This window comes from Nyctereutes procyonoides, unplaced genomic scaffold, assembly GCF_905146905.1.
Source record: "Nyctereutes procyonoides isolate TBG_1078 unplaced genomic scaffold, NYPRO_anot_genome, whole genome shotgun sequence".
Taxonomy (NCBI): domain Eukaryota; kingdom Metazoa; phylum Chordata; class Mammalia; order Carnivora; family Canidae; genus Nyctereutes; species Nyctereutes procyonoides.
In genome coordinates this window covers 41,042,931-41,055,844 of record NW_026575146.1, presented here as the reverse complement: position 1 = coordinate 41,055,844, position 12,914 = coordinate 41,042,931, and the positions used below count along the sequence as shown (strand labels likewise).

Sequence of the window (12,914 nt, the reverse complement as noted above, 5' to 3'; positions counted from 1 at the left end):
CTCACCCAGTTGTTGTTACTATTGTGAATGTCTCGCATTATTGCAGGGTTGCCTTTGTCCAAAGGAAGAAACTGACATTGGTGCATTATTATTAATGAAACTTCAGGCTTTATTTGAATTTTGCCAGCAGCTGCTTTTTGAAACCGTTGGAGGTGAACTTGATTCAGGGTGAGGGTCTGGCACTGGAAAGTTTTAGAAGTTTTCTGTGTGCTTTGATAGATGCTCAGTGCTGCCAGAGTAAAGCCACTACTAGCCTCTGTTTAATACAGAGGTGGATGTATTTTCTTTTGAACATTTCTGTGTGGTGCCAATATTTGGTAGAGCTGTACTCTTCTTATCCATGTGGCCTCATTTTTATCAATCATTTTTGTTTAGTTTTAACTTAGCTAATGATAGGAAAGAATTGATTTCTCGTGTAAGAATAACTTGGAGAGTCTCACATATTCCCTTTAAAGGAAACGATCATCTATCAAAAATAAAAGTCAAGGTTAATTTTACAAACATGTTGTTCTTTCTTCTTGTTCATTTGTTTTTATCAAGTCTTTAAAAAATATATATCTGATTTTAAAAAAGGGTGATTTTTTTTCCTCTTTAAGTATTTACTCAAGGACTGGCTATCAGGGAGTAATAAATGAAAGTGGAAATAAAAGAGACTTGGCCCAGGGTGATAGTGGATATAAATGGCTCTAGTGGGCCATAAACCAGTGTGACCAATTAGAGATTGACCTCACTTGGCTTGTGTGATAGGATCTTTGGTATTTATGAGATTTGTAGCCATAGTATACAGATAATGGCCTTTTAAAGAATTGCTTCCTTACCCTCTTTCTCTCCTTTAATAAAGAAAAATAAACACAAAGCAGATACATGGTCTAAAGTCTACCAGTTTGGGATGACAGGTCAAACATGGGTTTACATTCCTTTGGTATTTCCGTTGGTGTCGCATAGTAATTGGTAAGAAGTTTAGTTCTTACAAATCTTTTTGATAAGATGTTTCAGCTACTTTCTTCCCAGTTGTTTTGATGAGATTTTTTTTTTTTTTCACTGCAAGTTTCCTGACTCATGAGGAAGCAGGAGGCCTCTGATGGGTGAAGTGGGTTGCTTTTCCATATCTGGCCAGGAAAATTAAAATGGCAGCTCTGTCTGCCATCTTCGGGGTGTGCCTTCCTCATTTAGCTCAGAAATGGGATAGTCCCATGGCATGGGAATTCACTGTCTATTTGTAGATAGAAAATGAAGAGTGCTGAAAGAAATTAAACAGAAATAAAAAAAAAAGAAAGAGAAAGTCCCTAATACAAGAGTTGGTGAGCTTTTTGATGAAGAAGATGGACTGATTGAATGTAGTTCTAGTCCTGATGACTTCTCATACCATGTGGTACAGAAAACCTGACCATGGCAGTAGACACCCTGCTGCCTTCTGCTTGGAGAAACGATAGGCCAAAAGACCTGGATCCAGTACCAGCCAGGTCAAGAGGGTGCCAGCCACAGGGTGTGAGATGTGAGGCTGCTGGTAGAGATTCCCCATACAGTGTCTCTCCAGAGTGCCAGGACCTTGCAGACTCTGACACCAGACTCAGCCAGGGTGCTAATGAAGAAGGACAGACCTTGCAATATCAGCAGGATCCCAGACACCAAGCCAGTGTCTTCCCATCTGTTAGTCACTGGCAACCTGGCTAGTGACCAAAAAAGGAAGGGGGACTTTCTCAAACTCCAGACACCAGATTAATCATTTTGGATCCTACATGTAGAACTGAACTCAGCACTGGTCAAGTTTGGGTCACATTTAAAGCACAAAACTCAACTTGTAGCTTCCAAATGAAATCTAGAGAACCATGGCATTTGCCTTTCCAGTATACTGAGGAATGCAGCTTATAACAACCAAACTAATTTTATTTCGTTTCTATTTTCCATTGTCCCTCGAACATTTGTTCATTAGGAATAGTCTCCTCTGGCTCGTGAACACTATTGCCCTGCTCCTTGCCTCCTCATTGGTCATTGAAATCAACTGGGGAGTTTTAATTGTTATTTCATTAATTAGCACACATTTCTAGGACCAACCTCTAACAATTCTGATTCAGTGACTCCCAGATGAGGCTTGGGCTCTGGCATTTTCTATTTTTAAGAACCCTGGTAAAAAAAAAAAAAAAAAAAAATCCCTGGTGACTCCAATGTGCAACCAGAGGTGAGAGTCCCTGGTCTGACCCTGTAAGATTTTTCTGCTCATTGTTGAGTAACAGACAGTCCTTTGGACACTTTAGGTTGCAGACAAAAATCTCAATTGAAAAATAGCATGTCCTATCTGAGTTAGAATTCAAAGCCCTGGACTTAATTTAAGGGCCAATTTGCTCTCCTCTGCTAGTTCAGGCTGGCAGGATGGGGGAGGAGGCTGGAGCTGGCTAAGGAGAGTTCGGGCCATTAGTTGCCCAAGTAGAAGTCAGTGGGCCCAGAGCCAGGGTGGTAGGCAGGCAGATGTCCTTGCTGGTGGCTTTGTCTCTTGGGACCTGGGTGTGCTCATTGCTGATTCACAAACCTTCTTCCTGGCTAGCATTATGGGATCTTGGCAGTTTCTCTTTCTCTGGTCCCCTCTCTTGCAGTTTCATGACAATAAGCAAACGTGTCTCTATTCCAGCTGGTGGAAGCATCTCCTTTCTCAACACCAAGGATGCAGCTTTGTGTTGCTAAGGCCCCTCTCCCCTCCAAGGGGCTGTGGTCAAGGCAGACTTTCTCTCATGCTGCCTCTGTCTAGTCCACCGGGAGTCCTTGTGAGCCTTCATCCCAATACTTTCTGGGCTTACAGGTGGAACTCAAATATCACCTGCATCTTACCACCACAGGTTGCTTTAGCCTTTGCTGGCAGGGGTCAGGCATTTGACCTCAGAGCCTTCTGCCTGAAAGGAACTCAATTTGGGTTCTCAGAGTGCTGCTGTGGAGGCCCCATGGCTACATAGAAACGACTGTGTCAGTCCTGTATGAGCACCTTTGTCATGTCCTCTTTGGGACCTCTGGAAGTCTCAGTGTGAAGCAGAGGTTTCAAAGGACATGGATCCAGATCTCAGCCATTTCCTTTGTGAATTCTGCAGTGTTATCCTTTGCTTAGGCAGACACACATGAGTATAATCACCAACGTACCCTTCCTCACCTCCCTTTGTGTTTGTCCTCTGTGGCCATTAGGGAGGAACTTTCTGTCCAGAAGTATTTTTCTCTCAGCATGGCTATGTCTTCCTCATCTAGAGCCTTGGGTGTGCCCAGAGAAGACCTCAGGACTCTGCCACTTGATTACATGAGAACTTTCTAGACTTGGTGCTCTAAGGAGAAAACTAAGTCACAGTTTGGTTCCTGGAGAGGAGCATTAAATGTAAGCTCCTTTTCTCCCTCACCTCCCCACTCCCCATTCAGGATGGGCTCAGAGGGGACTAAACATTATCCTGCCCTTACCCCTTCCCTTTGTCGCAGTCACTGCCAGAGAATACTTACCCCCTGTACTTGGGTTTCTAGCTATTTTTAGGTCTGCTTTATGCTTCATTGTAAAATTGCCATCCTCTATGCCCACTAGGCCTTTTGACTTTGGTCAGACTTCTGATGGACTTAAGAGTTAGGACTTCTCAAAATTTAATGAGCATAGCTTTACTGGAGATCCTGCTAAGACGCAGGTTCTGATTTCATGAATTTGGGGAAGGGTCTCAGATGCCACATCTCTGACAAGCTCCCAGCTGATGTAGATGCTGCAGATCCCAGATCACACTTTGAGTTGTGAGGGTAGTTCCCTTCTGGCCTGCAGAACTTGGGAGAAGCCACTGGAGGAACTGCACAGGCATCCACCAAGATGGTCTCACTAACTCCTTGAGGACATTGATGAGTAATAATGATAACAATACAGAATAGTTTGTGCACAGAGATGCACTCTAATTGGGTTTGGCAAAAAGTAAGATGAATTCAATATGTGGCTTAAGGAGGCTTAGGGAGACTGGATAAAGTAGAGCCCTGGTGTAGCCTGCATGTAGGAAGCATGGGCCTGTCTGGAGAGGCTCCAAAAATTCTACTTTGAGGCCAGAAATAAGACTTCTCTGAGATGACAGTGATCCACTATGTGGCTGTCATTGGCATTCAGTCCTATGTACAGAGAAGCACTCTTGTGAACACAAAAGTGTGCATGGAGACTGAGTGAAGGTTAGAAGGGATGAGCGTGTCTTTTTGAGAAGTGTAAACAGAAATTAATGGCCGAGAGATTACTTGTGGGTATAATCAGGAGGAAACCTGGGGCCTTTGCTAGCATCTTCGGATCAGATAGTGTGAGTTTCAATAATTGTCAAGGCCAGATATTTCTATAATTGGAATACGTTGATTGTTTAAGAGCAGATTCTTTGATTAAAATCTAACCCAAGTGATTAATACTGTAGGCTTGGCATGGACCTACCAGAGCACTAAGTGATAGAAAACCCGTGCTCCAAAGCTTCCCATTCTTCAGGCAGTACATAAAGAGTCTCTCTATGGCCCACTCATTCAGGAAGAATGTCACAGCTCAAGAATGCTCATTCACACAAGCAGTGGGAGTTAGTGACTTATGCTTCCTAATTCGGGAGCAGTTGTCTCGTATGCAAAATATGCGTCAGGAACAAAGTATAAATATTGGAAGAGTTTTCCCCACAGCTTCTCATTTGTGCTGTTTTATCAAAAGATTCATGACGTCTGGATGAACCAGCGCTCTCTGCAGCACTTAGAATTGCCCTCAAACTGGCAGATTTAGATTTGGTGTATTTGGGCCAAAGAATGTAGGGAGAGGAAATTTCTCCAAATGTTGCACATTAAGAGAATATAAAGCCCCTGACGACTTGCTCTTTGGCCATTTGTCAGGACCCATGTCTTGTCCTGGGAGGGAAAGGAAAGAATATTTGACCTGCTTTTCTGCCTTAAATAACCGTGAAGAGTATGGTTTGGCTATAGGCTCGTAATAATCATGATAATTGAGATTTATACTTAAATAGTACTTTATGTCTCAAGAGTACTAATGTTAATTAATTACGCTTCCCGAGGCTCCTGCTGAGTTGCCAGAGCCAATGCTATTATCCTCTCCTGAGGTATGGAACATTCCTTTGTCACAGGAAAAGTGAAGAGCCCCCTGATGCTGCATAGTAGTTCAGCCAAAAATGAAACCCAGACATCTGAGCCCCCAGTGTGTTGGGGCCCTGAGTTCAGCCTGCCATTCAGAAAAGGAAGGGGAAAAGGATCTGGAAATTAGAAGGAGGGACTGCCATGAGTTAAACCACACTATTGACAAACCAAGGACGGTTGATTTGAAAAGAATGAATCTTTTGCTATCATTTGGAATTCTTTGAAATATGTCTAATGATCACACTAAACAGAGTCTGAAAATAGAATTGAGAGAGAAGTCTTTTTTTGTCTTTCTTTCTTTCTTTCTTTCTTTCTTTCTTCTTTCTTTTCTTTTTTTTTTTCTTTTTTTTTTTTAAGGGCATTAGAGAGGGACTAGAAGTAGAACGAAAGAAGCAGATGTGTCTTCTGGCCTCCACCATCATTTTTATCTATGCAGCAGGACGGAAGGGGAGACCTACCCACTTTCCCACAATGTTTCTTTATCTCTTAACTGTAGAATCCTACAGTGAAAAAGTCATGGAGTTTTACTCATGAAGACTTGTGTAGACTCATAAGATTTACTCATGAGCTGTAACAGCTTAGAATAGAGAAGCTAGTGTCTTCCCTTTAAAGGTGTTGAACATGGAGGTAAAGGATGGTGAAGTACTTTGGTTTGATATTTTTGGGGAGAAAGGGGCTTTACCATCCACTGTTAGAAGCCTGAATGCTCTAAGCTCTGTTGTTTGGAGGCGCAGACATCCCATGTGAGATCCAGAGCTTGGTCAGGAGTGCGGGTGTGGCCACAGTCCAGTGTGCTGTGCTCTGTACCTGTTGATCCTGGTCCCCAAATTCCTGACAACATGACTGAGGTCCAGAACAAAGCACACAGGCATGTAGCACCCACCAACACCTCAGCAAACTTTTCAGAAAACAGAATCAAAACATGAGACAGGCAACAATTTGTGTGTGGCAGGCACCTTCTTTGGGTTGGGGAGGAGCCACTGTTTCCAGATGGAGGGAGCTGGCGGGTGGCTGATGCTTATTTGGAATGGCGTGGGGTTGACGGAGTTCCTGGGTTTCAATATTTTATTCCAGAAATTTCCATATTTTATTATGGTGGTTTCAACATGAAGTTTTAGGGTTGGATGCCACCTCCTGATGCCTCAGTCTGAGATTTCTTGCTTGATGAGCTACCAGGATGGTATTCCAGGGAGCACAGCTCTGCTCACATCCCCCTTACAAGCACATCTCTCCTTTATCTTTCATTCATTTTTCTTTGGCTTTTCTCCCTCAAAGTCAGTGTCTGCCTCTCCTTGCCCACCTTTTCGTCTTGAATATTTCAAACAGGTGTTTCTAACTTTAGCATATTTAAACTAAATGAAAGGAACCAGTTTGAAATTAGACTTAAAAATGACAGGGTATTTTCACAAAATGACCATTGCCAGAGGTCTGAAAAGGAAGGGGTGACTTTGTCCTGTGTTTGCCTTTATTTTTTTTATTTTTTTTCTGTGTTTGCCTTTAACGTGATGTTAATAACTACCTACTGTCGGGCAGCCCGGGTGGCTCAGCGGTTTAGCGCCGCCTTCAGCCCAGGGTGTGATCCTGGAGACCCGGGATCGAGTCCCACATCGGGCTCCCTGCATGGAGCCTGCCTCTCCCTCTGCCTGTGTCTCTGCCTCTCTCTCTACCTGTGTCTTTCATGAATAAATAAATAAAATATTAAAAAAATAACTACCTACTGTCTAAGTATAAACGCCGTGGGAGGTTAGCTTGACCGAGAAGTTGCTAGAAGCAAAATACTGTGTTTGGTGAACCAGGTTTCGCTAGAGTACTGTGACCCTTGCTTGACATAAACTCTGTATCTGTGTGTCTTTCCATGTGTTGGGCTTCCTAAACCTTTGTACCCGAAGAGGCATTTCTTTACTGTGCTTTATGTCCTCATCAGACATAGTATAGTATGGTCAGGAGAGGGAAGTAAGAACCACATGACTGTTCTGCCCACATTGTCTTTCTGTGAGTTTCATAATCCTGCACTAAATTTGAGTATTTTGGACAGTGAATATAAAGTGACCGCTCTTCTCATACATTTGAGAAAATGAAGTTAGGAAAATGTAGTCCTTTTCAGAAAGTGTAGACGTGACCTAAGGGTTTTGCTGCTGTACTTGATGGGAAAGGCGTGTGCTCATATGAATTGTAAGTCTGGCAAAAGGTGAGTTTTCCAGATTATGGGCTAACCTATTTACTTTTGCTCCCATCTCAAATCCTTTTTCTTTACCTAACATTTGCTGCATTGAACTGATTCAATGTTCTGGATGTTCCCAGGGTCCCTGTGTGAGTAATGTGTTGAGGTGTTCCCTTTCTGTGACAAACTCAATTATACCTGAACGTCAGGCATTTTCACTGCAGCCTTTCCAATGCATGGTCTAGATACATCTGACTCTGAATCCTCAGCCTTTTTTCTTTTATGGGATTGCATGTCTAAGGGCAGGTGGCAACTGTATGTGGGTCCCTGAGAGCTTAAGAACAAATCAGGGTGACTGGCGAGTCCTAGTTTTCACACTAAAAGTCCTATGTTTGGGGAAAGCCCTTCTTACTGGACAAACTGCAAAGATTTGCCTGGGACTATCCCAGTTTTAAAACCTAAAGTTCACTGCCCTCAATCTCAAGCAGTCTGGGATGGCCAACCTAGTCCAAATGAAAGTCTGTATCTTTATATCCAAATAACTTAAAAAATTGAATTGAGTTAATGAATTGTTAAAAAAACAATATTTTTGGTCTTCCTACTTTGGCAACTATATGTTTATAATGACCTGGAAGACTGGGTTTGAGGATCGAATTCTCCCAGATTCTTGGAGGTCCATGCTGGAAGGTAGTGGTTTTGGTAGAGCTGGTTCCTGGCCATAGCCCCTGCCCTGTGCCTCTGACTACATGATGAAAGATATGTGAGAAGCAGTGAGTGGGCCCGTGGACACCCTCGCTCACCTGCCCTTGCTCGGCCCTTACCCCTCCCTGGAGTCTTGGGTCAAAAGGTGCTCATACTGGTGGTGTGGCCACCTGTGGGCTGACAGATGTGGAGAAAAAGCTAGCTAGTCCTCGGAAGTATGTTTGGAGTGTATGGGGAAGGAAATCTGGGCCCTGGGTCCTGTGGCCTGGGTCCTGGGTCCTGGAGTGAGGTCTAGAAGTAGAGTGTGGACTCTGGTGGGCAAGTATCCTTGCAGATGCAGACTTGTGTATAGAGGGCATAGTGAGGAGGAGGCCAGAGTGGGATCTTGTAAAGTAATGGATTACTGAGCAGTTCAAAGAATGACTTGCTCCCTTGGGGTACTAGAACCTTTCCTTTAGTAGGAGTAGGAAATCCTCACAGTGACAGGATACCCATGCGGCTCAGGGACTTTGCAAAGGGAAAGGATTTCAGCACGTGGGTAGGTGTCCCGCATATGACATCACTAGGACTGCCACAGGAATTTCATGCTGCTTTATCCACTGTATCATCCTTCAAACTGCAAGACAGCTTTCAAGGCCCATCTCAAGAATGTCACACCTACTACAAATAATTCTAACAATAAATATTAACATATTGTAACTCAAGACTACTTTGAAATGGTGTTTGGGATAATAAAACTCAAAATGGTATTGAAATATGCTGGAATCAGTGAATTTGCATGAATTGACACAGGGCCATCTCATATGGCGACACAGGTTGTGCACTGCACAATTTCAGGCTGTGTCATTAACATAGACTATAGTCTAGATGGCACCCCCATTTAGCATGGAATGCTCCACAGTTTGCAGTGTCCCTGAATCGATGTACACAGCCATCTACTTAATGTTTCCCCTGATAACAGATATTCTGTGACATGAACTGTGTTAAAATTTGGATTTGAATATCAGGGCCATTTTTATTTGGTTCTTCATTTAAGCTACTTTTGGTTATTTACTAGGGAGTAACCTGAACAGAAAATTGGTTCAAATTTTCCCTTATCTTAAATGATATTTTTCTGCTAAAGGGTTTAGAAATAAAATGAGAGCTGAATAAGCTTTACAGTTTACAAGTAAGTAAGTGAAGACAAAAGCATAGAAAGTAGCTTTGGAAATTTATTTTATAATCACGCAATGTTATATCAAATTTTAATTTTATTTCCAAGTAGACTTTCATATAGAGACCCAGTAGTTCTGACTGGAGAATAAATAGCAGATGATTTTGTCACTGGTTCTTCTTGACAATGATTTAAAAAAAAATTTAAAACGCTTTTGTAAATTTTCATGGGAATATTTGACAACAGAGTATTCTGATCATCTTGGTAACTAAACAATCATCCCTCCCCCCAATTAAGTGGATATACTTTTGCATTTGTCTCTGACATAACATTTACGTGTAATCTCTTCTACATAAATCATTTCAATAGAGAAAGTCCATTTATTTTTCCATGTTGTATTAAAGGCAAAGAAAGGGTTTGTTTATTCAGCCTTGGCAACCCGCTCTGAACACCAAGTGGAGAGCAAAACTGCATTAGATACCATTATTCGGGCTGGTTGATTGTTTGTGAAAGTGAGTAGACCTGCCAAAATACACTTTGAAAGTAATACCCAAACTGTCAGAGGTTTTATCTTTTGTTGTTTAAAGTGGTATGGGGATGATCTGTCTGTCTCTGGAATAAAAGTACTGGGATTGTACTTAAAATGGCCAACTATACACTAGAAATGGTCATAATGCATTGATTGCTGAAATTTTTCTGGCTCTAAAGTCATTTGTAATTTATCCTCATTCATTTCTTTTCTTTTGAAGGGATGGAAGTTTGGGGGCTGGGGAAGGAAATGGTTCATGTGAAGAAGCAAACCAAGACTTGAGGTTTCATGTACCTGTTCCATAAAGCAACCTGTAACCCTATAAAACCTCCAGTATATATTTAACTAATTTTAGTGGGGATACTTAGTATTCACTATGAATGCATACTTACAAATCTCTGCTCTGTTTTGCCTTTTAGGTGCCAACCCAAATTATCCCGACGTAATTTATGAAGGTAGCTATCACGTTGTCTTTATTTGTATTTTTTTCAAAATGTTCGTCTAAAATGAGCTAAATCAACTAAAAGAGAACCTTTAAGCTCGGTTAAATATACCCTTTAAGCATTACATAGGCCACAATGATATTTCAAAAATCATTCAATATTGATGGCTGTTTTCCCTTGATATTTACAGTGCTTGTAAATAGCATTTTCTCTCTCATGCTCTGTTCTTGGAAGTAAATCCATTCCACTGTAACAGACATTTTGTTTCTATAATTGGGAACTAATTACCTGTTTAAAAGCCATGACTACCAAGAAAAGGGAGGTGTATCAGTTTCTGGCTTTGACAGTAAACCCAATTCAAAATTATGTTTCTTGTATAATAAGGAAGTTTGGCTCACAGACAGGAGCCTCAAAAGTAGGGCATGTTTATAGGTTTGGTTAAACCAGGAGCTCAACCATGTCATCAGGCACCCAAGTTTTTCATTTTTACATGCCCCCTGCACACTGCGCCCACTTCACCAAAGGCTGGCTCCCCTTGTGGTCATAAGACGATGCTGTCACTCACATTGTTGGGAGAAATGGAACAGCATTGGAAAGCAGTCCCAAAGAAAGGGAACTCGCTCAGAGATCTCAGTCAGCCCTCCTTGAATCTGATTCCAGACTCAGTGGGTCATGGTTCATTCTTGCTCCCATTACATAAGAGGGATGGATAAACCCTTGACTAACTGGAGCTACCATGGAGTTTAGATCAGCTTGCTTAGAGAATGTCATTGAACCCCTTGAATTATATGGGGTTCTCTTAATAATGTGGAAAGGGAGAAGCTGGAAGGCGGACTACATAAGCTTTTAACTGGATATCTCATCTCTACTTTGCTACTTTAATAGAATGCCAGGGATGTTTGATCAGGTGTGAAAATCCATCTTGAACAGATTTCCAAACTACCTTCATGACCAAGAAGCTTCTGTTTAGGAAAGTGGTAGCCTCAATTTCCAGCCTTGGCTCAAAATTAAAGACTGATTAAAAGATTGATTAAAATATGATATGTATACACTTGTTCTATTAAATATTCCATCTTTAACTTTATGTACATACTGACATTTTATTTTTTATAAGAACTCATTCTAAATTTGTATATTTGTTATATGTGCATGTATTTAACTTGAGCAAATTTTAACTGGGAGATTATATTGTCTTTACCTGTTTTATGCATGTCAACCTTTGTTTCCTTCAAGCTGTGGTTTGGATGATTTTGTGCATGTGATTTGCATACTTTTGTTTTTCTTTGTCCTGATATGGCTTAAAGAAAAAGTATCTCAAATTGTGTCACAGAGAGGTATGTTTGAATTCTGATTTTCCATTTTGAAATTATGTTTTGGACTCTTTTCCAGTAACTTCAAGAATTTAAAAATGCCATCTTCTCATTGGCCTCAGATCCCACTTTGGATCTTTGGGCCAAATATCATGATATTAAACTATCGATGCTTTAGTGAATAATTTTGCATGAGTGGCTCACTAGACTATGAAAAGGTAAAAAATTAGCCAATGGATGATATTTCTAATATTTGGTTGAATTTAATGGTCTAGTATATTTACAATGAAAATGGTGACAAAGTAGTTTTGGTGTTAAGAATAAAACAGTAAACAGTAAATAGATGCTTTTTCTGTTACTACTTATTCACATTCAAGGAACACTCTGCTAATTTAAATATAATTTAAATTTGTTGCCCCAAGGTCAGCATGATAGTCCTACTGAGGGAAGTTTAGCTAGGGCTGACTTAATGAGGTTGTTTGTTCAGGGTGGAAATTTCAGTCCCCAAATCTATTTAGAATAAAAATACCAAACATTTATAACCAACAGTGTCTGTAATAAGTTAATAAAAATTTTTCTATGACATTTAATACATAATATTACTAATAAAAACTTTCACCCCCCCAAAAAAACAATCATTGATTTCCAATAAATGATCTGTATAGATGAAAACTGATTCAGAGGATGGCAGTGACATTTGAGACACAGTGTATGAGGACATTTCTAATAATTCTCAATACTGAGTTGGTGCAGCTCCCTCTATTAAATCAGAAACTGAAATGTTGGCAATTCAGACCTTTTCAAACAAGTTCATCTGTGCACCCAAGTTCTCATCAATGTTGCGACCATAGGCCCTCTTGAGTGACTTCCTCTTACGCAAATAGGATGCATTTGCCCTGGAATCAGCATTACTGATTTCAAGTCTGTTTCATGTTTAGGCTCCTCCACCTTCTTGCCAGTTGACCTTAGCTTAGTCATTTAACTTTGCTCACATTACTTTCTTCAACTGTAAAACTGGCAGTTAGATTCCATATCTGAAGGCCCTTCCAGGTCTAAAATGTATGAATCTTAGATTATTGATTCCCCTTCATATTTATACTAAAGACTTCATTAAAAAAAGGGGATATATTCTTACCTACAAAGGAAAACCTGGTTTAGAATTTGACTGCCACACCAGTGGTGGAAAGATCTGGGTTGCATGACAATTGAGCATCAATGCAATCCCAGCACTGCAATGGCTTTAACCCAAGAGCTGGGTCATGCTCCTCCCCTGCTAGACTGTCAGTGGCTTGGAATCTTCGGGATTTATCTCGCTTCATTGTTTTGGGTCATACTGTGGCCTCTTGTTTGTGGGTAGCCCAGTGACAACTTCATGGTTCCTTTTCTTTTTCATTTCTCCAATTTAAGATTATGGGACTGCAGCAAATGACATTGGGGACACCACAAACAGAAGTAACGAAATCCCTTCTACAGATGTTGCTGACAAAAGCGGTCGGGAACATCTTTCGGT

The 12,914-nt window shown here is 41.0% G+C and overlaps 1 protein-coding gene across 5 annotated transcripts in view; it reads left to right on the top strand.

Moving 5' to 3' along the window:
• The window catches only part of NTRK2 (neurotrophic receptor tyrosine kinase 2), a 331,718-nt gene that overhangs the window by 55,250 nt on the left and 263,554 nt on the right, over positions 1-12,914 (top strand). For all 5 annotated transcript variants that reach the window (XM_055309668.1, XM_055309666.1, XM_055309669.1 and 2 more), the window contains 2 exons: positions 10,071-10,106; positions 12,812-12,912. In XM_055309668.1, coding sequence (XP_055165643.1) covers positions 10,071-10,106; positions 12,812-12,912 — 137 coding nt within the window. The remainder of the gene's footprint in view (positions 1-10,070; positions 10,107-12,811; positions 12,913-12,914) is intronic.